Source organism: Ischnura elegans, chromosome 10 (genome assembly GCF_921293095.1).
Source record: "Ischnura elegans chromosome 10, ioIscEleg1.1, whole genome shotgun sequence".
NCBI classification, from domain to species: Eukaryota; Metazoa; Arthropoda; class Insecta; order Odonata; family Coenagrionidae; genus Ischnura; species Ischnura elegans.
In genome coordinates, this window is record NC_060255.1 from 102719673 (window position 1) to 102744043 (window position 24371).

General features: G+C 39.6%; 1 protein-coding gene across 1 annotated transcript in view; it reads left to right on the forward strand.

Annotated features, from left to right (window-relative positions):
* LOC124166854 (dynein axonemal heavy chain 8) overlaps window positions 1-24371 on the forward strand; it is a 424156-nt gene that overhangs the window by 177257 nt on the left and 222528 nt on the right. The window contains exons 35-36 of the mRNA XM_046544564.1: window positions 19844-20027; window positions 23955-24095. Of these exons, the coding sequence (XP_046400520.1) occupies window positions 19844-20027; window positions 23955-24095 (325 nt within the window). The remainder of the gene's footprint in view (window positions 1-19843; window positions 20028-23954; window positions 24096-24371) is intronic.

The following is a 24371-nucleotide window of genomic DNA, read 5'->3' on the forward strand; positions in this document are numbered from 1 at the left end:
ACAAAAGTGCAAAACTTCCTCATAGGAAATATGTAATTTTTTTCTGGCTGGTCCCTGCTCCCTACAGGGATCGTATTACGAAGACCTTAGCTTCGAAAGAAAATATGTATCAAGTTACACGAGAACAATAGAAATGTATTTCATGCCTCTCCAATTCTCACCCAATGAATTTTTTCAGCCCATCCCCTTCAAAGTTACCAGTTTCTGGAGGTCAACTGCTGCATGAATCACCTATTAGCCCAAAAGGTGTCTAACAATGAATTTCAGCAATTGGTATTATAATTTTATTAGATTGAAATATTAGTAATGTGCACGTATTTCAAAAAAGAATGATACCAAACACAACGTATTTCTAACGTGATTTAAGCATTTTAACCAAGGAAATAGTTGGAATAATACGATGGTGATTTCTGGCAAATCTTGCATCAGACCATCTTGCAGTTGATGCGGCATTTTTTTCGAAAATAGGACATCAGGCTGCAATTTATGAGTTATGCTACAAGTCTCACTTGTCTGAGTTGCTAACGAAGCGATATCTTCTGTGGATATTTTGTTTCTCCCTACTAGCAATCTGAATTCATCTGCTCATTCTAGCTACGCTACTTATTGTTAGATATGAGTGGGTAAGTTGCCTTCTCTATAGGATAAAAAATTTCATTGTGCAATCATATGGTCATGCTTCACTCTGTGCAGTAAGCTCTGCTTACGCCTTACACGATAGCATTAGTGCCGAACTTCACCGCGTAAGAGTGATTCATCAGTGAGTGATGCTTCACTCTGTGCAGTAAGCTCTGCTTACGCCTTACACGATAGCATTAGTGCCGAACTTCACCGCGTAAGAGTGATTCAGTACTTTCCAGGGAGGGTTGACTTAAAACCAGCGAGTGTTTTCCGTGTGGGTTTAATAAAGTCCAGTTTCATTTTTATTAGTTTTATTTTTATTCATCTTCGGACCATGGCCCTTCCGAAGAAACAAGTGAGAACTTTAAAAGATGGACTGAAAATAATTGAAGATGAAGAATAAAATCTGGGCTAGAAGCGCGTGAGTATTGCAGAATGCCTTGGGTTGGCCCCTGATGACAGGGGTTAGCACATGATGGCAGGGGTGGGGGTAGAGCGAGATACCTGGTGAAAATAAGAAGTGGTATGAAGCAGAGAATCAGATGGGCGTTACGGTGACGATTAACGTAACATTGTTCACACTTTACATATTGCCTCAATTATATTAAAAATTTAATTGTTAGAAAGGAAAATTTCAAATAAAAGACTATTTTTGGCCTTTGTGATTCATCTCTCAACAAATCACTACACCGGCGAAAGCAGTCGTTTTAGTCATAACATGCTCATTGCTCGCATAAATATGTGTACTTCAAATGGCATTTGATGGATTAGAATTTTTACATCAGACAGAAATCCATAATAGCAGTGCAAATCCTGAGTGGAGTGCAAACAATTTTTTGCAAGGTGGCGTGTTCCTTTAGGATATTTGAAAGAGATATAAGTTGAATGAACAATATGACCTTAGTGTTTCAATAAAGTAATAATATTCCTGTAATCAGCTAAAATCTTGTCTGAATGGCTTAATGAATATCAATTACTCGCCAAAATCCAGTGTTTCCTGGGACACAGGCAACCTAGCCTAACATTCCCGCATTGATCGTCTTCCCACATTCATTGTTTTTTTTTCATCCATCACCCTGAAAAACAGTACATCGAGGTTCCACTGTAGTTATAAGTTTTACACAAAATTTAGTCATAGGATTTGGAAGTAGTTGAAGGAAACTTGAAATATGAGATACAACCTTTATATTTCCATCCACGTAATTCACGTAAAATATACGTATGGCTCAGAATGATTCAAGAGTACCGTATAAGCGTGTATAAGAGGCGCACACGTGTAAGAGGCGCACCCCTATTTTGAGCATCGAAGCTATGAAGAAAAAAATTTTGCGGCATTTTTTTATTATAACGCGCGGTGCTGCAGATGTATGCCTGGAATTTCGACAGTTATCGAAATTTCCTCTATTAATACTAATTGAAAGAGGAAATTTTGATAACTGCGGCGGTAATAGCGGCATAAGAGGGAGTAGAAAGAGTTCCAATCCTCTCTTCGCATATGCCGTTGCTCTACGATGCTTGTCCTATTCACGAACAATTTCGTTTAAATGCTCTCGCAGGAGTATCGCAATAGAATTGCAGCTGTAGAAAATTTTAAGGCAAAACACGACAGGCACATAGCATGAACCTTCCCAAGTCTTTGGACAACGATCGGGGCAATCTCAGTGCCGTAGGATAATAACCAAGTCATAGATTTTATGGAACCACACTCGGCCCTCCATCAGCCAATGTCTCTGCCGTTTTTTTTTCCTTTCTGAGACCCCACAGGAAAATAGGAAAACGTCAAGTTACAGGGGAACAATGGAAACGTGTTTCATCCCTACCCTGTCTCACGAACTGACCTTGATCGATCTCCCAGTTTCTGGAGGCCAAATGGTAGGTGAGTCATCTACTGAGCCCGAAGATATCTCGATAGCTTTCAATAATTGTATGACACGCACGAGGTTCAAAAAAGAAAGAGATCTAATGTGACGCATATCTGACAGAATTTAAGTTTTTTAAGCTCTAATTTTTTGACACAAAGATTTATAGTTACAACAAGGCTACTAATATTCAAAATAGTCCAAACAGTACAATTTCAGAAGAAGCAAGCATAGCATAAGCACATTCAAATAAGACGAGACGGACTGGAAACTTCAGGCAACGCAAACTGCGTATATCACATTGCTGCGCCTTCGCCCCTTCGCTTTGAAGGCAATGACGTCACATGCTAGATCGGACATGTTTGTCCCTTGCTCCTTCGCTCGTAGCCTCGTTGCTTCAAAGACAGAGGGATTGCGCTCCTCCCCCTCGACCTCTCCTTCCGCGCTCTTCACTTATTAGCAATTCTGATTTCTTCTATCCACAATTTAGTCCAACAATGAACTCACTGGTTCGAATTTTTTTAAAGCGCAGGTTTTGGCACCAATATAATTTTCAGTAGCAATAATCGTCATATTAGCGTCTGAAGATGATTTTTGGAAAATCAGGTCCTCAGCGTAATGGAAATTACTCGGCAAGACAGATATTGACTATTGACCAGGTATGTCATTCAAAAATATGCGTTTCTCTACGTTTGATAACCGATTTCTATAGGCAGTATAAATGCCGTGGGATGCCCACTCGTGGCAGTAAATTTAGCGTGCCCTCCGGAGCAAAAAACCCCACACGATCTTTTACATGTTCACCTCTGGGGTACTGACGTGACGGCGCTATGCTTACAAAAAAGCAAACAGGAGCATTTTAAAAATACGTCACTAAGGGAGAAACTCCCCTGCCTGCTGCTTGTTTTTGACCTAAGGTTTCAGATGACTGACTCATGCTGAAAACCAAGGCCACTCAGTTCCCCTTGGGCTTGCGACCGGTGAAGGGGAGGTGGGGAAGATAAGAAGTTTATGTAAGAGGCGCACCCTCATTTTCGGCTGCAATTCCTGGGAAAAAAGGTGCGCCTCTTACAAGCGCTTATATGGTAATTTGTACAAAGTCCTAATAAAGGCCACTATACATGGTGAATTTTCATTCGAATGATCTTTCGAATGATCATTCGAATTAAATTCATTCGCAGTGACCGCTTTACGCCGTGAATGATTTCAGTGAATTTTCTGCACAGAAATTATGTGCACTGGTGCGACTATCGATAATGTATTTCGATTCTAAACGATATTCCAGATCGTTTCTCATCACATGACTTGTTTTGGAAGTCGCAGACAATGGAATGCTTTGTTTACATGTGCGCTTGAACATACTTTTGTATGGCGTTGAGTTATGATGGGGTATGGTGTACTAAGTAATGAGAGTGATTAGAATGGTACATATTGACATTGGAAAATCCTGAAAAATGATAGATCAAGGTTCCACTGTACAATGCATGAAATTCCTATAAATCGCACCTTGCAGGATCGGTCTAGGGCAGGATGATGGTGATATTCGCGTAGAAATTAGGAAATTAAAGCTTAACAGTATGGTTATAAACAATAATTACGATTAATCTAAGTATGGCAGGCATTATGTACAGTAAAAATTCGATTTTACGCACTTTGATTTTTCATCAAGTCTCGTTTTTACGCAGCGACACTCAAGTGTGGCCGGAAAGCATAGGGAATTGCAATGGTGAAACTTAGATTGTACATCTTTTCTTGATTTTACGCAGTTTTTCGATTTTGTACAGCATAACCCCAGCCCCAAAGAGGCCGCTAATCTTGATTTTACGCAGTTGTCTTTCGACTTGTTTTGAAAATCCAGACTGGAGCAACATGAAGTTAGGTTATTTATTCGTCTCAATGAGTTGCAACAGGTACAGGAACAGTTGAAATGACGTCGTGCTGTTGAGCATGAAACTAAAAACATCGCGAATCTAATTATTGCTTCCCCGTGCGCCCTCTCAGTAATATTTCAGGCCCTTTACGAACGCGAATATCGCTCTTAGTTCAAATTCGCCGTAGAAGGATATCGAAACCTAAAACACGGCAATCGCAGTGTATGTGTAACTACTTTTGATTAAGACAGATGATCGCCGGAGATATTAACATTATCACCTTTTGTTTATTATTCAACTTATTGATCGACGCTGTTTATAACATATTTATTGTATTTACAGTAAATGGTCTTTCATCCGGAATTATGAACAACAGAATATCAATCCCTAATGGAAGGTTTTCTAGAATTTTGCCTATGCTGTTTTCCATCGCCCCAGCGAAATATAAGGGCAAAATGAGTCGTTAAAAATCCTCCCATGCCACAATTTTGGCTTCCAAGGTATTCCAAAAAAAGATATTCGTACCTCTAGTATGGACGTAAGTCGATGGTGATTCAACGCGATGGTAAAAGCAGCATGCGTTGTCTCATTCCGCAGGCTAACCCCACATCTGCGGGACGAGTGGAGGCGAGGGAAAGTTGCTTGCGCGGCAAGCTTATCAGAACTGACTCAACTTGTATCTCATTGGCAGTGGGTTTAAATTAAACATGGTTGGAACTTGAATAGCTATTAGCTTAATTCTGCTGGGTGGCAAGCGTTTATTTTTAACGTAACAGGAGTTTGTGCCCTCGGAGAATAACTCGCGTCGTCAATTGTCATGTAATTATTGAAGTAAAATTCAAGACGTGAATGTTAAGGCAGTCCCTATAAACTCAGGAATGGCCTAGCACCATTAAATCGAAATACAAAAAGTGTCCGGGGTTGTTATCAGATATGGGGAAGCAAAATATTACGTGAAGATGAGTCACACGGCTTGTGAGTCGAAGGCCCCGGTGCTGAATTTGCGGAAGAATGCCAACAGAGAAGCTATACCCGGTAGATTCAATCTACTAATGCTAAAATTTCATGGGAAAATGTTTTTTTAATGCGTAAAAATTATGAAGAGAGAAAATTGTTCTGGACTATTAATCATTTTTTTACTCAGACGGTATTTGCGCAGTTATTTAAATAGCTCATTTAAAAAAAGTTATCTAAACACCGGAAAAATCTGAACTTCCGAATATCCCGGGTCCTGTGTGCTCCGTATCATCTATGGTACGCTATTTGGAAGGAGGTAACCGACAGCTGGGGTCATTAGCGCCATGAAGTAGGGGTTGGGGGGATAGGAACCCTATGTTGGCATTAGCCAGGTTGTAATTATAAGCTCAAAAGGGACCAGGACTTAACATCCCATCTTATGGACAGAGTGGTGTACTGGAAGTTCCACATTACACTCAAGAAGGGATAGGGCCATCCATGATAGGTTTCTGCTACTGCCACGACTTGAACCCAGGCCCACAGGGTGTAAAGCCTTTGTGATGTATTAGCAAAATTTTGCTCCCTGTAAATGGGATTAATTTGGATGACTATCCTCAGATATCTCATTTCTTCAATATATAATCTTTGTTTGTCTGCAGGTGGTTAAACTGATATCCTGAAAACTGCTTTTAATGAGAATATTTTCGAAAATTATCTTCCCTGCGAGCATTTAGTATCACCATTTCGAAATTTCTCCTGGGTAACAGAAGTAATCTTATTGTTAGTGCCAGAAATGCTGGCAATTCAACCCTTTTGTTCAACCATGGGAAACATTGTTCAGGAATGCAACGTTGTTTCTCTTAAGGCAACACGTATTCTGTGGTGTTGCTTGTGAGTATATAAGATTATTAGGCTTCATTTTCTTGCCTCCAAATGAGTAATTGAATCCGGGAAACATATATCTGATGCGATTGGAAAGGATTTCATGCTCATTTACCATAAAATCTCACATATGAGACTTTTTCTGGTTCCAGTTCTGGCTTAAATCAGAACTATATTTACAAAAAGGTGTGACTAAGCCTTCTAAAAATAATGAGCAAGTGTTATCCTGAAAACTATTCTCCTCCTCAATACCAACTCTTAATTTTACACACTTTGATTTTACTCAGTGCCCATATTTCGGTCCCTACAACTGCATAGAATCAAAGTTTTACTGTATTCATCATAGGTATTCATTAAAACAAAAAATATTATTAGAAATCGAATAACAGGAAATATGCAGATATTTGCTAACTTTTCTTTTTGAAAATCATCTTGTGGATCGGGCAGCCGCTAATAGGCAGTGTAGATAATGTTTAAAACATTTACGGATAAATAATGAGATTCAGCAAAATTTTATTTATCAAATTGGTTGATAAAATACAATGGTTGGTAAACAAAGGATAAACATTGCTGGTCCAAAGGAAAGTCATAGTACCTATGTATGATCGTTGGAAAGACTTGGAAGTACTGATATTGGCCAGTAATTGTTAGGGTCAGCATGAGGACCTTTTTTGTGGACTAAGTTAACATAGGGTAATTTCAGGTAGCTAGGGAAATGACCTTCTTCAAAGGTACCGTCAACTGGTCTAAAGTCGGACACTTTTACTGGTAATTTACATGGAACGAGTTTGGTTTTTGATATACGCTAATATTTTGTTTAGGTAAGAATTAAAAATCGGTCAATTTATGCATAAATACCGTTTCAATTGACACATCCAATGTTTTCTGACCAAAAAAAAAGAATAACGCGTGTCCGACTCCAACCGCCATTCCGGTATTGAGTCGGACAGTCTTATAATTTTCACAGAAATAAGTCTTTGCAGGCCCTACTGTCCGGATTTGGACGCACAAATGATGAAAAAAATGTTATTTAGTCAAAAAAACGTCAAAGGGCTGATTACGGGATGATTTTTTGGTACGGAGCTGCATCATAATAAAAAAATATTTTGAGCGAAGACTTCAAAACACCATATTTATTGTTTATCCGTCTTTCAATAAATATTATAACCATCAAGGTTTACATTAAAATGGAAATAAGTCACTCTTCGGCTTATTTTTACCTCGAGTGGGGGATCTAGCTTTTTCTCTATTTGAATTAAATCCACTAAACACCTGTCATCTGTGTCCGGCCATTTAAAATGTTTTCCCGTTTTCCGTGCACATCGAATTTCTAATTCTTCGTCCTCAACACCTTCCACACATGCAACATAATAAATGACACTTTTCTTGCTTGGGAATTTAACTAACACCCATTCTCCAACCCTCCCTCCCTCAGGAACACTTATTTCCTTTTCCTCGCGAAGTTCTATTGCCGCAGCGTTTGAAGATTCCCCTTCCAACGTTGAATCATTAAAATGACAAATGGGGAACTTGCATGAATTTTTTTTATTTCACAGGCGGACAGAAAATTATTTTTATAATACAACAAAGAAAACCGCATGTAAATCTGAGTTTTCCTTCTCGAGATATTTAATGATAAATATAACGAATTTTAAAGCGCGGGAAAAACACCCTCACCCCCCAAGCCACTGCCGACGAAGCCTCGATGACGTCAAAGGTGCCTAAACATCACACGAAGCTATTGTTGTGATTGTTTGTAATAGTTGCCTGCCGTTGTGAGAGCTCCGTTTGTGAGACGTGTTGATTGTTTTCTATTTAAAGATAAATATCCGACAATAGAGGCTCGAAAGCCTCATATTTTGTATTATTTATAATATTAATATCTGAGTAAGGACATAAAATATAAAACTGAAGAAGTGAAACCAAATATTTTATAATATCTAATTGTAAGTAACATCGTTGTAGCAGTCTGAGCCACGGCCGTTGGAAGGGGGATACGTTAATTGTAAGTTGATGTTATCGACGGCATATCATTCATTTAAGTATGTAATTAGAACGATCTTGATGTATACTAATGTCCGCTTAGCTTTTATATACAATAACTTCATCCGTTTATTCGTAGGTACCGGAGAATTCGTCGTTTAGGACTGTATGTGCTTGTATTATGGGGTGAATTCCAGTCAATGCAACTTTTGCTCGCTGATTGGAGACATCTAGGAACATTTTTGTGCCAAAATAGTGTTATTTTCAACGTGACATCTCCCGTTAAGCTACTTCTAATAATCACAGTGCCAGTGGTTGTAATGCACAAAGTTTGACAAGGTTGAAAAATATCGGCCAAGAGTTATCAGTGTTCCATCGTATTTGAATTTGTAAAAAGTGCTATTACGCTATCGATGTCTAACAGTAGTGTAAAAATTGTCAGTGGCGTGCTAATCTCCGTTGTTCACCGTAGATATGACATTTCACGATCACGCTATTGAAATAAAAACTGTGAGTGAAGTTTGTTATTCCATTATTTCAACGAATAGTAGTGAGAAAAGTCACCTGTGTCACTTGTGTGGGCTAATTTAAGGGTTTAAATCAGTGAATAAATAGTTGTTTTCATCATAACGAGTTCTGTTATTGTAAGTTGTACGTGATGAATATAAGAATGTGACAGTGACATCCAGTTTTTGATAGGGGTATTTGCCTATTTCCCACTATATTTTTATGGTATATGCTAGTATATTGTTTATGGATTTACCTATATTATTGAAATAGGTTATAGCTTGTGTGTGTGTTGGCAGCGGAACCGATTCGCGATCTCACATGTGGATTGTGAGCAGACTGTTTTGCTGTGAATTCGTACCGTAGGACGGATAGGACTACCTTCTCCGTTAATTCGGTGTTGCCAAATTCAACAGCACAGCTTACTCTAATGTCAACAGCACAGCTTACGATCGTTATCCTCCAGTATTAAAAGTTTCTTTTAGAACTCGATTTGCCGCCGACGTATAGCAATAATTTGTCTTAACAAATTCCATGAGGGTCGTGGCATCAATTTTTGGTGTCCTAAAAAAAGGCTGGTGTCCTAACACCCCATGCCACACGCCTTTTAGGCGGCTTGCGGGGTATTATGTAGATGTAGATGAATTTCAGGTGTACTATTCGAACGAGTGGCAACGTTATCATCCATCTTTCTGATCACTAAAACATACGAAGTGAAACGCTTGTACTTCATCATCCCGATGCCGCATTATTTATATCCCAGGTAATAATCTAGGCACAATAGCAGTAGGAAAACTTTCCCAAGAATAACAGAACAAAATAAAGTGACGATGAGCGGCTAAATACTCCCTCAAAACAAATTTTACACCATGCGCTCAGCGTATTTCCCTACTCCCTACGGTTGTTTAGGCACCTATGACGTCACGCCTGGCCTCGGCAACGCTCGGGTGTCTTCGCGCAGTGGTCGGCTCAGAGAAATTTTTCTCGATTTTAAATGCAATTTTTTTATTTCTTTTGATGATGAATGGAGAAACTGAAGGTATTTTTGCGAGCTAATGTATCCATTTGACTTATTCAAAATAGTTTTTAGAGCAATCTACGACCCATGCAAGTTCCTCATTTGTACTGATCTTTGATATTTTTTGCTCTTTTTAGCCCCCGACGTGCCCAGATCAGTTTCCTCCGGACGTTTCCTCAAAATGTCGGTAGATGTGACGCTCTTACCAGGCTCCACGTTCATTTTTCTTTTTCTTAGAGGGGCATTACTCTTTTGGCCTCCATATCGCATTTTCTCCAACAGTTCCATCACTGAGTCACTCACAAGTTGTACGGTCGAGTTCCCTTCATTAATAGCAGAAGTACCTGATCCACTGGGGATCTTTTTCAGGACGTTCTCCGGGGAAAATGGGTGAATGCCGCAAGTGCGGAAACCAGCCATAAGATTAGCAGCGGCATTAGGCTCAACTCTTTCACACAATCTCATTAAGAGAGAAGGGAAGACATATTTGGGGAGAGTAACGAGTCTTCTATCGGCTGTGGCTCTCCATTCGGTTAAAATTTCTCTCCAAGCCATTTTAAGTGGCCGAAAAAATGCCACATCTAATGGCTGGAGCAGGTGAGTGGCGTTGGGAGGGAGACACACAAATCTAATGTCATTTTCCTCGCACAATCTTATCACATCCGCGCAAAAATGGCTGGACAAATTATCACCAATCACTACTTTTGGGCCAATGAGGCTATTTGCCCATGGCATCACGATGGTTGAAAACCAATCAAGAAATGTAATTTCATCGAGCCATCCAGATGCTGACCTATTATATCTAGCACTCCTGGGGCCCCCAAGGGTCCATGTATCCCACATTTTCTCTGATTTGTATACCACATACAATGGCAATGTTCGCCCACTTGCTGTTCCCGCGAACATGATGGAAGTGGAAGACTTAGATGAGTTCAAAATACGCTCAGGATATTTAGTCCCCCTCTTGAATATGCACACTTTTCCACCAGGATCGTCACCCAGGTTCGTCTCGTCATAATTGAGGATGTTGGATGGAGGAACCCCGTCAATCGTCTTTCTCAGCTGTTCAAAGTATTGTTTGCATTGCTGAGGATCAACCTGTAAATATGTACGGAAGTCTTGGAGGAAACTATGAAAAACACGAAATAATCAACATGCACTGGAAATTAAAATAATAGAACGAAACCTTACCTTAGACCTCCTTACAGGAATATTTCTACAAGTCCGCAAAGAGAGTTCAGCATTTCTGTGGAGAAATCCTTCCACCCATTCTTCTCCAGGCAAATTATTCTTAAATCGCGGCTCAGTACGTCCAGCTTTGTCCAGATATTGTTTGGCCAATATACGAAGATCAAATTTAGTAAATGGAAAGCCCCATTCCGAAACCTTGGTCAAATTTGCACAGATAATTGCCTCCTCTTCTTCATTAAACACTGTCTGAGCTCCATGTTTGCCAGGGTGTTTTCCACAAACATGATCACAAAGAGTTGACTTTGGGATCTGGTATTTCTTGGAAGCAGCTCTGATTGAAAGTTTCTTCGATCTAACTTCCTCAAGTGCCCTCTTAATATCAGGGTACTTATCCATTTTCTGGGCCAAATAACACCACTTAAATTCCTTAGCGCAAAAAACACAAACCACACACACGTACACTTCTCCCGTCACTTGGCGTTGCTCTGTCCGACTTCAGGCGGGGATATGTCGGCACGCTGTCCGACTCAAGAAGGAATGACGGGAAATTTATTTGACGCTCAAAATTTGGATTTGGGTACATTGTAAACAATGAATACTTGGAGAGAATACATTTCTTCAGGATTATACTCAACTTTATACTGATTGTAACTACATTGACGAAGGTCGCATGTGAAAGTTAGACAGCGACATTTTCTTCAGATTTTTTCTGAAATTGATCTTGCTACAACTTCGAGCCCAATTAAATCGAGACGGGCGGTGTCACGAATGCTTCAAAAAGGAAACCTTATACGCTACGCGATCATATTTCGTCGCGGTGGGAGGGCCGAACTGAAACAATTCCATATCATTTCTAAATCAGAACTGCTCGGTGTCCGACTTCATACCCCCTGTCCGACTTTAGACGGAATGACGGTAGCATAAATTGGGTGCTTTCCATTCATGTGACTCATGCATCGAGTAGTGTCCACTCACGGTCACTGTTTATAACTTTCCAATTCCTGCACGTAATTGTTTGTTGACTTGTGTCACAACAATTGGTGATACACATAGAATGGAACACGAAAACCTCGACATAAGTCGACATGTGTCAATGAATGGAAAGCACCCATTGTGTGAGCTAGGGTGTCACGCATATACCGTATAAGCGCGTGTAAGAGGCGCACCTTTTTTCCCAGAAATTGCAGCCGAAAATGAGGGTGCGCCTCTTACACAAACTACTTATCTTCCCCCCCTCCCCTTCACCGGTCGCAAGTCCAAGGGGAACTGAGTGGCCTTGGTTTTCAGCGTGAGTCAGTCATCTGAAACCCTGGGTCAAAAACAAGCGGCAGGTAATGGAGTTTCTCCCTTTGTGACGTATTTTTAAAATGCTACCGTTCGCTTTTCTTGTAAGCATCGCGCCGTCACGTCGGTACCCCAGAGGTGAACATGGGAAAGATTGCGCGGAGTATTTCGCTCCGGAGGGCACGCTAAATTTACAGCTATGAGTGGGCATACCGCGGCATTTATACTGCATATAGTAATCGGTTATCAAACGTAGAGAAACGCATATTTTTGAATGACATACCTGGTCAATAGTCAATATCTGTCTTGCCGAGTAATTTCCATTACGCTGAGGACCTGATTTTCCAAAAATCATCTTCAGACGCTAATATGAGGATTATTGCAACTGAAAATTATATTGGTGCCAAAACCTGCGAAGGGGCGAAGGCGCAGCAATGTGATATACGCAGTTTGCGTTGCCTGAAGTTTCCAGTCCGTCTCGTCTTATTTGAATGTGCTTATGCTATGCTTGCTTCTTCTGAAATTGTACTGTTTGGACTATTTTGAATATTAGTAGCCTTGTTGTAACTATAAATCTTTGTGTCAAAAAATTAGAGCTTAAAAAACTTAAATTCTGTCAGATATGCGTCACATTAGATCTCTTTCTTTTTTTGAACCTCATGCGTGTCATACAATTATTGAAAACTATCGAGATATCTTCGGGCTCAGTAGATGACTCACCTAGCATTTGGCCTCCATAAACTGGGGGATCGAACAAGGTCAGTTGGTGAGACGGGGTAGGGATGAAACACGTTTCGATTGTTCCCCTGTAACTTGATATTTTCCTATTTTCCTGTGGGGTCTCGGAAAGGAAAAAAAACGGCAGAGGCATTGGCTGATGGAGGGCCGAGTGTGGTTCCGTTAAATCTTCGACATGGTTATTATTCTACGGCGCTGAGATTGCCTCGATTGTTGTCCAAGCTCTTGGGAAGGTTCATGCTATGTGCCTGTCGTGTTTTGCCTTAAAATTTTCGACGGCTGCAATTCTATTGCAATACTCCTGCGAGAGCATTTAAACAAAATTGTTCGTGAATAGGACAAGCATCGTAGAGTAACGGCTATGCGAAGAGAGGATCGGAACTCTTTCTACTCCCTCTTATGCCGCTATTACCGCCGTAGTTATCAAAATTTCCTCTTTCAATTAGTATTAAAAGAGGAAAATCGATGACTGTCGAAATTCCAGGCATACGTCTGAAACACCGTGCGATAGTATGAAAAATGCTGCAAAATTTTTTTCTTCATAGCTCCAATGCTCAAAACAGGGGTGCGCCTCTTACACGTGTGTGCCTCTTACACACGCTTATACGGTAATCTTTGGCTGCCTTCAAGATAGGGATGGGGATTTGGTCAAATTCTGAGGACCATTTACAAGAGATTGCATTCATGGCTTTGCTGACCTGGTATGGGTCTGTTTGTTAGAGAAAGAAGGTGTTAGGTGGTTAGGAACTGTTTGGTAAACTATGATAAGTAAGGTGATATTGATTTGCATTGCAAAATCATGACATTGAAAACATCTGCAACTTGCAAAAGGGATCTGTGACTGGAGTGCCACCAAAATTGAATTCTTTTTATGTAGGTATTGTTATGTTATGGTGTTATGTATTTGAGTTGCCCTGGTATTCAACTTGATGACATCCCGTGCAGATTTTATGGGATTAGTGAAGGAAAGGATGTAACTTTCATTGGCAATCTTTGCAATGACTTGTTACACGTTGTTTGAAGGCCATGAGGGATTGTTTATAATGAGTTATTTTACTATTGTCAACATACTTGAATTGCTGATGAAATTCACACAATCGTTGGCTTTCAGCAACAAGATCATGGGAATAGAACATTCATCTCATACCCTTTGACCGACAACGAGAAGTCTTCTTAGAGGAAACAGCTTTGAAATGCAATATGAATGTATTGACAAACTTTTTAAACTCATCATCTGCGTTTTAGTGGCATAAACATCACCCCAATTTTCAAGTGACCTAGAGTCTACAAAATTAAGTATGGAGTCTGGATCAAAAGGTCTTTTATAGACTGATTTTGTCTTTGATTGTGTGTGTATTATTGGCTAGTTCTTTCAAAGTTCTAGAATTCTGCATGCTCTTCTTTAAAAACCCTGAGGAAAGGAGTGAATTTGTGTGCACCGACTTCTATCTCAAAGAGGTAATCCTCGGCATCCACTCCTTCGGCCTGAAGTGTGTCATGGAGTCACAATGGGGAACATGCATGAAATTTGTGCATCATGCTAGTTAGTCTCATTGAATAGAAAATTTTCTCACGAGTCCAAATATATTAGCCAAAACTCTTCTAGTACTCCACAAATGTCAATATATGCTAATTAAAAATGCTCAAATATCGCTTGAAGTCACGTGACCTGAAACGCCTCCTGACGTCATCGCACGGTACACCATTTACTTCACTAAGAGAGTACAGTGGTAGAGCCTTGAATGCAAGATATCGAAGTAAAAATCTTCGTCGAGCTTTGTAGTAGTTCCTAAAAAGGACAAATTGACTTAAGAGGGATTTAAGAAAGCAAAATACCTCATTTTACTTTTGGTCGACTTCCTTATGGCGGCTGATTTTGTGAAAAAACGGTGATTGCTTCGTCACTAGCGCACTGCGGGAGTAAAATAAGGCGGGTAAATAATTATGCGATAAATGAAAATTATTATACGAACGTTTTTAAATATTTATTTATTCTCCACTAAGATTTATTATATCCATTGCTGGCTGAAAATCTATCTTATGTAATTACTAGTTATCTACCATGTGGAACTTAGATAGTTTTCCCTAATCAGCCGAAGTTAAGATCCATATGATCGTGAAAAGGTTAAAAAAGTATTTGACAGACACAGAAATAAGTTTCAAGTCCTATTTATGCTGTACTTCCTCAAGGTCCGGTTTTTGAACAGAAAATCACTGCAGAAACGAGACGAAATTTTTAATTTTGCGTTGACATCCAGCGAACTTTATGGGCATCACAGCAGCAAATACTTAGTTTACCTTACCAAAAGCCACATGTGTCTCGTATACTTCTTATTTTTCCCTGTGGTTTAATCGTAATCAGTATTTATTCTCATGAATTCACCTTCCTTTATGTGTATACTCCTACAATCGGTGGACTATTAGGTACAATTAAAGGGTTATTTACAAAGTGAAATGAGTGATACATCTTAAATTTGGCGGTCATCCGAGAAATACTGGCAATTTGATAAAACCCTTCGGTAACCCTGATTAAAGAGTATACTTATGTTGAGAAATATCCCCCTGACAATGTAAATTAAGTATTTAACTCCATTCTGTAGGTCATCAACCACTTTCTTCTCTTATTTTTGTCCTTTGGGGCACAGGCAAAAACCTTTTGCGGTGAGAAAATAGAAGTACATGAGTGGCGGGGCACTAAATACGATATGTATGGTTTTCACACGTTTGTCTATTGGATATCCATGCTGCAATACACTTATTCCACTAACCAAATGATGTGGGTGCCCAAAGTAGATCACAATTTGCAACCAACTTATTTTCATTTAATCTTTCCAAATCTCCCCAAACAATTCCCTTTATTTGTTTCAACAACGCCTTAGCACCCATAATATTCACAGTGTTCATTATGTCATTAAAACAGCAATTATTTTCGCCAAATTTGCATTTGAGCCCCTGCATAGACCGGTTTTCTATCCACTACCTCAGTCTCTCATCAGTGGATACCGTGCCGTGACGTCACGCTACAATGACGTCGCGTTTTCAAGCAGTCGACGAAGATCAATTTTCAAAGACTCACAACTCATCTAAAAAGCATTATTTATGCACGAAATTTTCGGCGAGTACATTTGAGGTAGAGGTTTTCTTATTCCAGTATTTTAAAAAATTGTGCCTGTTCCCCATTGAAGTTCTGCAAAATTTTGTCCCACTAGTCTCCATGTAACTCTCTTCCAACATTCACTTCAAATCCACCACTTTCAACGCACTTAACTTCTTTATCCTTAGAGTAGGCACGCACTAGTGCGACCACGACCAGTTTTAGCATTGCAACCAATGGAGCGACGTGCACTAGGCCAAGTCCGACTCATTGGTCAGACCCGAGTCGTCTGACCAAAATTTTTGAATTTGGTCGGCCCCGACTCAGCGGTCGTTGCGGCCAGAAATTACACACATTCTTATGGCGCCGTGCACTCCGACCTGACCATATGAACTGATTGCTATCGTGGTTGTGGTCGTGGTCGTGCTCTGGTCGGAAGGTGTGCGACAGAGATTTGTCGTGGTCGTGGCCGTGGTCACGCTAGTGCGCGCCGGGCTTTAAAGCCATACTCGTACCCGAGATAAAAATAAGTTGTGGCTAACACTCAAAACACCCACTAGAATTTACTTATTTATCCCACTTCTGACCCCAGTTGTTACATGTGCGAGTACAAAAACAACTACATATGTATTCCTATTTCCAGAATATTTCAACCCTTTCACTGCTTTGAACGTATGTGGTACATTTGCATGGCATGCTGCTGCGAACGTACCTTTCCTTCCTTATTGCTGTGCTCTCAATGCTTTTGCCACATGTTACAGGCAGGTTTTGAGGAGATAGTGCAGCAAAAAGGTTAAACACATATATTTCCCTAGTTATGTATACACAGTAACAATAAAATCATTCCCAAGCACACCATTTCCCGAATCTCCCTCGTAAATTTTCCTTTTTTCCCATCAATAACCACCCTCGATGATTCCTGCACTACAATATCCTATGAGAGTGTGTACTTGTGAAAAGGGGAAACATATCTGCCATAAAAACTACTGCTAGGATCCCACGCTTGAAGCAACTGGCTATTTCACTCATGGATTAAAAAAAACAAACTTGGATTGAAAAAAACCTGATTGGAAAAGGGTGCTCTCCCCTGGCAAAAAACACCATCTGAAGAAATTCTCTCTGCTGCAAATGAGTGCATGTTGATAAAAGACATTGGTAGAATTCCTCATCTTGGTGTTGGAAGTGGTTGGTGGAATTTTGTGTCTACGGGGGGTGCGGTCCGTTGAACGCAATATAGTCTACGCTACAGTGAGGCCGCTTTCAGACAAAACGACCTTTCGCCGGCCGCCGTTCACGTGTAATTCAGGCGGCTTTCTGACGAGACGATTCTCTGCAACGCCGTGTGCCATGCCGTGGACGGCGCCCGCGGAAAATCGTTTCGTCTGAGAGTGGTCTTAAGATTGATTCATGTATATATACAGTAATTCTTCTACATACGAGCAAAATGCGTTTCGAGAGCCTATTCGTAGTTTGATAAACCTATGCAAGGCGTCGAGAAGTGTGGTTATCCTGCAGAATGCAACCCCGCATTACAAGTTTGCGTTAATTCATGGACGCTCAGTTTATCCAGTGTCGCTGTACCGGCATATTGAGCAGTTTATTGTTGAGGTTATAAGAACTGTAATAGTACTGTGACACTACTACTATTAGCAAATAAGTTCATAAGTTGTCAATTAAAGTAACAATTTAAGCTAGCAACATCACAGAATGTATTTTAATCTGACTTACAAGTTACAACAAAAAAACCTGGTGAAAGAACGAGTGGCTGCCTGATGTAATGAGACATATTGGTCGATCATGCATTCTTAACAACGTGTTATTTAACTTTTTTACTTGGCAAATAAAATTATGGAGGCATTTTTTTTACAGAGCTTTCTTGCTGATTAACATCTTTCGTGAAATTATTTTCATTTCACTTCTTGTGGTTGTTCATTTAAATTTGCAATTAATTCAGATAATTAGAGGTCATCCTTGGAACTGAGTATCGAGAACCGGTGGGGGAGAACCAGACCGGTATCTATCGAGAACCGAAAAAATTTAAGAACCGACTCAACCTTAGTTTATTGAATTCCTTTACCCTAGTCAGCAATGCACAGTTTGGAAAAGAAAATGAATCTTCTGTTAATAGTCTCAAAAAATCTGTGCAACTTTCCATTTGTGAGGTCCTGAAGTAAATAGGTGTAAAGACTAATATGAAGTTGTCATTCCTTGTATACAGTGACCCAGAGAGGAACATTATTACAGCCATGGGAAGATTATTCAACACAAGGTGTATATCGACAGCTGATGTGATGGACTTAAGCACACTCGTTGCTAATGTCCCCATATTATCATTAACAGAAACTCATGAACTTCTTGGCTATTCTACTTTGAAGAATTCTGTTAGATCAGTTCAGGAAGAAGGAAAAGAATTTTCAGTACTTATTCTTGCCCTTTAAAATGATTTTCCCCATTTTGTAGAAAATTATGTGAAAACCCTGTGGATACCTGTGGCAAATGTAGATGCAGGAAGAGGCTTATCCATGTATGGAAATATGTATAAGTAAAAGAACCACTAAACCTCCAAAAAATGCAGAATTAAAGTCAAGTTCGACAAATTGATCTCAATTCCAGTAAAAGAAGGATTCAGCAAATTTTAAATTCCATGGTGTGAATAATTTCAGATGGCATATTCCAAAAAAAAACTTTTATAGATAGAAGCAACCTATTAATAGATAAATACTTATTTGTGAGTGTTGATATTATACTTATTTGTGAGTGTTGATATTATATTTTTCTGTTAGACCTTAAAGACTTTTGTTATCAATGTGTTAAGTGAAAACTATAGGTTTTTTACATCATGCAGGCCAATGAGACAGTGAAATTTAGACCAATCAAAAATATTCCCCGTCTGTACAACTCCCACATTTCTCTAGCGTTATGAGGTTGAAATATGTACACACATTGCAAAGAGTGTTTATGGTATATGTATCTAACAAATGCTTAACTTATTCCTTAAGCATTTGCTTTGACCCTTCTTTATCAAGGTTTTTACCATTAAAAATATATTTAATATGGAAATAAACATTTTTATTGTTGAAATTATTGTTCTGGGGATAAAGAAAGGAATATTTATGGCAAGTGAATTTTTATGACGAAACTGTATTTTTTTGACGAAATTGAAATTTAATGACGAAATTTTAAACCGAAATTGACAGATTTTTATGACAAAATTCACAGTTTTTATTCACCGATAATCTTTGCCTCTACCTATCACACTCAAGAGAGGTGTATGCTATACGTGACTCATTTGTAGCTTGGGGTGTAATTGTAGGCTGAGTGGCAGTGTAGCGTAGATATGGGCAATAAAATGCACAATAAACGGGGGAGAGCAACTTTATCTACCACCCACACAACATCACTCGGTCGGCACGACAACCGACAAACACACAGAAAAAATGAATAGCGCCTTATTACGCCTACCAACCTTGTTAGCTGATAGCCGACACAAAATGAAACCCCCAAAGTAATTACAATTATAATCTATATTCATCCAGGCCTTGTGGATGTTGCCCAAAAATGTACTCTCCAAGTCTCCAAGGACATCAAGTGTTGATGTTGTGTATTCTGTTGTGTTAATCACCACATCTAAGTATCTCAAGTCATGAAATGAAATCTTTTGCAGAAGAAAACAGCAAATTAGTTATGTAGCTAATCAGAGGATTAGTGTGTAAACAGGCTGTGAGACAGCTATTAAACCATTTAGGTGGCAGTTATTTTGGCGATGCATCTATAATGTTCATACAGTCTCAATTGAAGCTACCGACATTGAGTGTAATAATAATTTCTTTCTGTACAGGGACATGAACATGTCGAAACTGGTGGATGAGGATGAGCCTTTGTTCCGCTCCTTGATTGAGGATTTGTTCCCTGGCATCCGACTGACTCAGGCCTCGTATGATGCTCTACAGACAGCCATTGACCATCAAGTGAAGAAAGCTGGACTCATCAATCACCCCAATTGGAATCTCAAAGTTATTCAGGTGTGCAATTCAATCAGATGCTGGGGAGGAACTTTTCATTTCATTGTGTGCAGTCTGACCCTCCCACTATGACTCAATTTCTTTCACGTTTAGTGACCATTGGAAGATTGGAAATATGCTCATTTGCTCAGTTTTACACTAAAGTAAGTTGCAGACCACCAGTGTTGGAAAATTTTGTGAAACTTAAGTGCACTTGTCATTAAATGGCTGCAGTTAAACTTAAAATAATGACACATCATTTAAATACATATACATTTTTGAAAAGGTAGTAATTAGAGCTTTTAAACGACATGTAATATGCCCTACTTGTGAGACTTAATAGATTCAAGACTTTAACCATTGACCTTGAACATCCTGAAACGCCCTGATTAAATTTTTTTGACCAAAAATATTTTAATTTTCGTGTGTATGTACAGGGTGTGTCCTGAAAGTAGTAGGACTGAGTCGAGAACAAAAAATGTATTTCTCATATAGGTACATCGCTTCAAAAATCTTCAAAGTAGCCCCCTTGGGCATCGACACAACGCTGCCAGCGAGTTTTCCACGCAGCATACGCTTCCTGGAAGGCTTACTCCGGGATGTCCTTTACAGCACGCGTCACGGCCTTTTGGAGAGCTTCCACCAACCCGTGGTGACGCCCTTTCAGAGGGGTCTTGAGCTTGGGGAAGAGAAAGATGTCTGGGGGGCGATATCCGGGGTGTAGGGTGGGTTGCCACGCCGTGTTTCGCCAGGGAGTCAACGACAATGAACGCGGTGTGGGCCGGTGCATTGTCATGATGAAGGATCCACAAAGCGGCGATGGCTAGTCGAACTCGGAAGATGCGTTTACGCAGTCTTTCCAGTACTTGCACTTAAAAGCTGCATTTACCGTTTGCCCTGGTGGCACAAACTCGCTGTGGATGACACCTTTCGAATCGAAGAAGCACATGAGCATGGATTTTTGCTTCGATTTGGATATGCGAGCTTTTTTTGGTTTCGGCGATGTCGCTGTGTGCCATTCTGCACTTTGCCGCTTTATTTCTGGGTCGTATTCAAACTTTGAGCGGTTGATCTGCTCATGGCACTATCCCCGTAAGCTGCCTTGATGAGTTCATGGGTCTCCTTGCCGCTTTTCTCGAGTTTAACGCAGAATTTCACTGCGTAACGCTGCTCCACTAAACGTTCCATGACGCACCGTGACGAGGTCACTTGACAGAGGCCTTGAAGAAATACGATTCACACTCCGCAAGAGCTCAGAGCCGACTGCCACGCGTTCGCAGCGCTTTGTTAGAGTCCTTTCCACCACCTGCAACCCAGAAAACTCCCGTCCGACCATCCGCATATGTGGGAAAAAATCAGTCCTACTACTTTCAGGACACACCCTGTATATTAAGTCAGAATATATTATCAAGTGACATCAGTGAACTCATCCTCTCATTGGGTATTCACATCAATATATTATATAAACGATTGTTTGAGCATTATAATTATAAATATATACCTTGAGAGCACAAAGTTTGCTGAATACCATATGTAAACCAGATGTAGACGTCATTTGATATACAGCAAACCTAATGGTTTGCTGTATACCAAATGTAGACGACTACATTTGGTCTACATCAGGTCTACATTAGGGGCAAATATCTCCCATTTTTGGTCTACTGGTAGCTTATAATGGTATAATTTTGTTCTACGGTTATACCAAATGTAGGCGTAATTTTTTTTACAAAAACATACATTTTTTACTGCTAATCTTGTAGCAATATGTGTGATTTTCAACTGAAATGAATTTATGGTAATTTTGATGATTACCTTCGAAGAATTATGAATTATATCTATTATTAACATAGGATGCAATGCCTTACTGCTTACGAGCTGTGCTGTTGAATTTGTTAATGCCGCATTAGCGGAGAAGGTATTCCTATCCCTCCGAAAATGGTAAAAATCCATCACGAATACTTAACTGGAGAGCATTAATCACAGACAAAAACACTAACTCCTATGAAATAACAAATAATTGGTTGCTCTGCATTCTTTTCGTGTATATAGCAGGGTTTGGAAAGCAATAAGGCCAATTCAAGGAGCACAATATAAGCACTTTCTAAAATAATGAAAAATAACTTTTGCCAAGCGACCTTGAGGCCGGACCTCATTGTTATCCCATCCGGCCGCCGTCCGGGCGACAATCCGACTCAAGGCATCGCCACACACTGTCAGTTCTGCCTTCAGTCCGGGACTGTATAGTCCAGGCCTTGAGGCCAAACTGAACGTGTACGGTAGGCCTTAGCATCGTGCACACTCTTTAAAAAATTGCATGAAGGGGGTAAATCATTAAATAAAATATTTTTATGATGTGAATAAATCCATATAAGTTGTAAGGGATACCTTAGTAAACTCTATCATCGACTGATTGCGGTATTCATCGGAAATTCTCGCCTTGCCCGGGAGTCTCGACTGGTGTCAAGAAATCTCGTAGGGGCGAGACTTATCGAGTCTCGTCAAGAATCTCAATCCAGGCGAGACTCTAGCCGCGCTGAGAGTCTCGTCCCGACAATGCTGAGAAATGAAATTCTCGTCTCTACCACCGAGACGAGACTCTCGCACAGCACTAGTGACAATGCCTAGATGATCCATGCCTTCATGATCATTGCCACGGTGACAGAGGAAGATGAGTTAGAGAGTCAAAGAGAAATGATGAGTCAGAAAATCAGATAATAATGAAGCACAGAGAGAAGCTTTCAGCATTGCCATACACAACACACCATTGCTATGAAAGTACAAAAATCAGAGTGTGAGTGGAGGGATATCTTTCATTCTTTCATTTCCACTCTACGTTGCTCCTAAAGTAAGCATTTCTTTTCTGGCAACCGTTGGAAATAATATTTAAAAAAATAAACATACAATAATAATAATAAATAATAATAAATTTTTTTATTTGTCCAAGGATCTTATGAATACAACATAGATATAAGACACGTCAAAGTAATCAACATAACACTTAAAATGTAAAAATGGTCAGAGTTCATTTGTCATTTAAAAATTCATTTACACTGTAGTAGCACTTATTAATTAAAAATTTCTTTAAAGAAGATTTAAATTCCCTGTTAGAATTAATCAAATTAATACCTTTAGGAAGGAAATTAAATATTTTTGATTCCATTGCAATGGGACTTTTTGCTGTTATACGTTTTTTATGGAGGGTAACATGGATGTGGCGATGAGACCTAGTTAGGTGCTCATGTACATCATTATTAATTGGTAAATCATTAATATTCTCTTTTATCAGTAAACATAGTTGGTATATATATATACAAGGCATTGTTAACAAATTCAGTTCTTTGAATAAGGGTTTACAAGAATAAGTATAAGGCTTACTCATTATACATCTTATAATCTTTTTTTGCATCTTGAAAATTGTATCTAATAGCGTTAGCGTTAATGATAGACAACAAAGAGTCACAGAATGAAGGCAGGTAGATATGTCTCACAAATATGCTCATTAAAAGAACGTGTATGGAAGCATAAGAGATAGACATTCTTTATGAAAAATTTGGATGTCTATGATGTGTTGCAAACGCTTGAGGTATGGCGTTCAGAGGATGCATATGCTGCATGGCACATGTGGAGAGAATGACCACTGGCATTTAAAGTCACGCTTGAGGGCTTAAAACAGTGTGGAAACTAGTTCTATACTACATTCTTGATGTCCGTTTTGCGATTTGAGCCAAGTTTCAACATAGACCATGGTAAAACTCGATTCTTTCAAACTGCTCAAAAGGTCTTCGCATTTTGCCTAATTTTGATTTAAATTACATATTTACAATGGTATCCAGCATGGGTGATAAAATGTCTTGAATTAAAGTCTCAGTGTTATTTGTATGCATGTATAATTGAGATACAGAGGAAGGTATATAATGCAAATTGTAATTCATTAATGTCTTCTAATAGTTATACGAGACGTCTCTTGTGCGTCACGGCCTCATGACCATGGGACCAACTGGCGCTGGCAAGACATCCTGCATCCACATGCTCATGAAGTCATTGACTGAAATCGGCTTCCCTCACAAGGAAATGAGGATGAACCCTAAGGTACATTGTTTGATTGAAGTTGCTCGTGTGAATACATGATCCCTTCTTCATAAAGTCAACCAAGACTTTCTCTTCACTGCAAATGCTGTGTAGGTGTGAACCACATCTCAAGGTGATGAAGTGGCATGAAAGTAGAGTTAAAAGTCACGAATCACCTATCACTAGGGGCACCGAATTTTCGCGAACCGCGAAACGCGAATTATAACGCGAAATTTCCAAGGCTGAGCGAAATTCACTGGGTTCCGCGAAATTTCGTGTTTAAGCACTTTTTCTGCG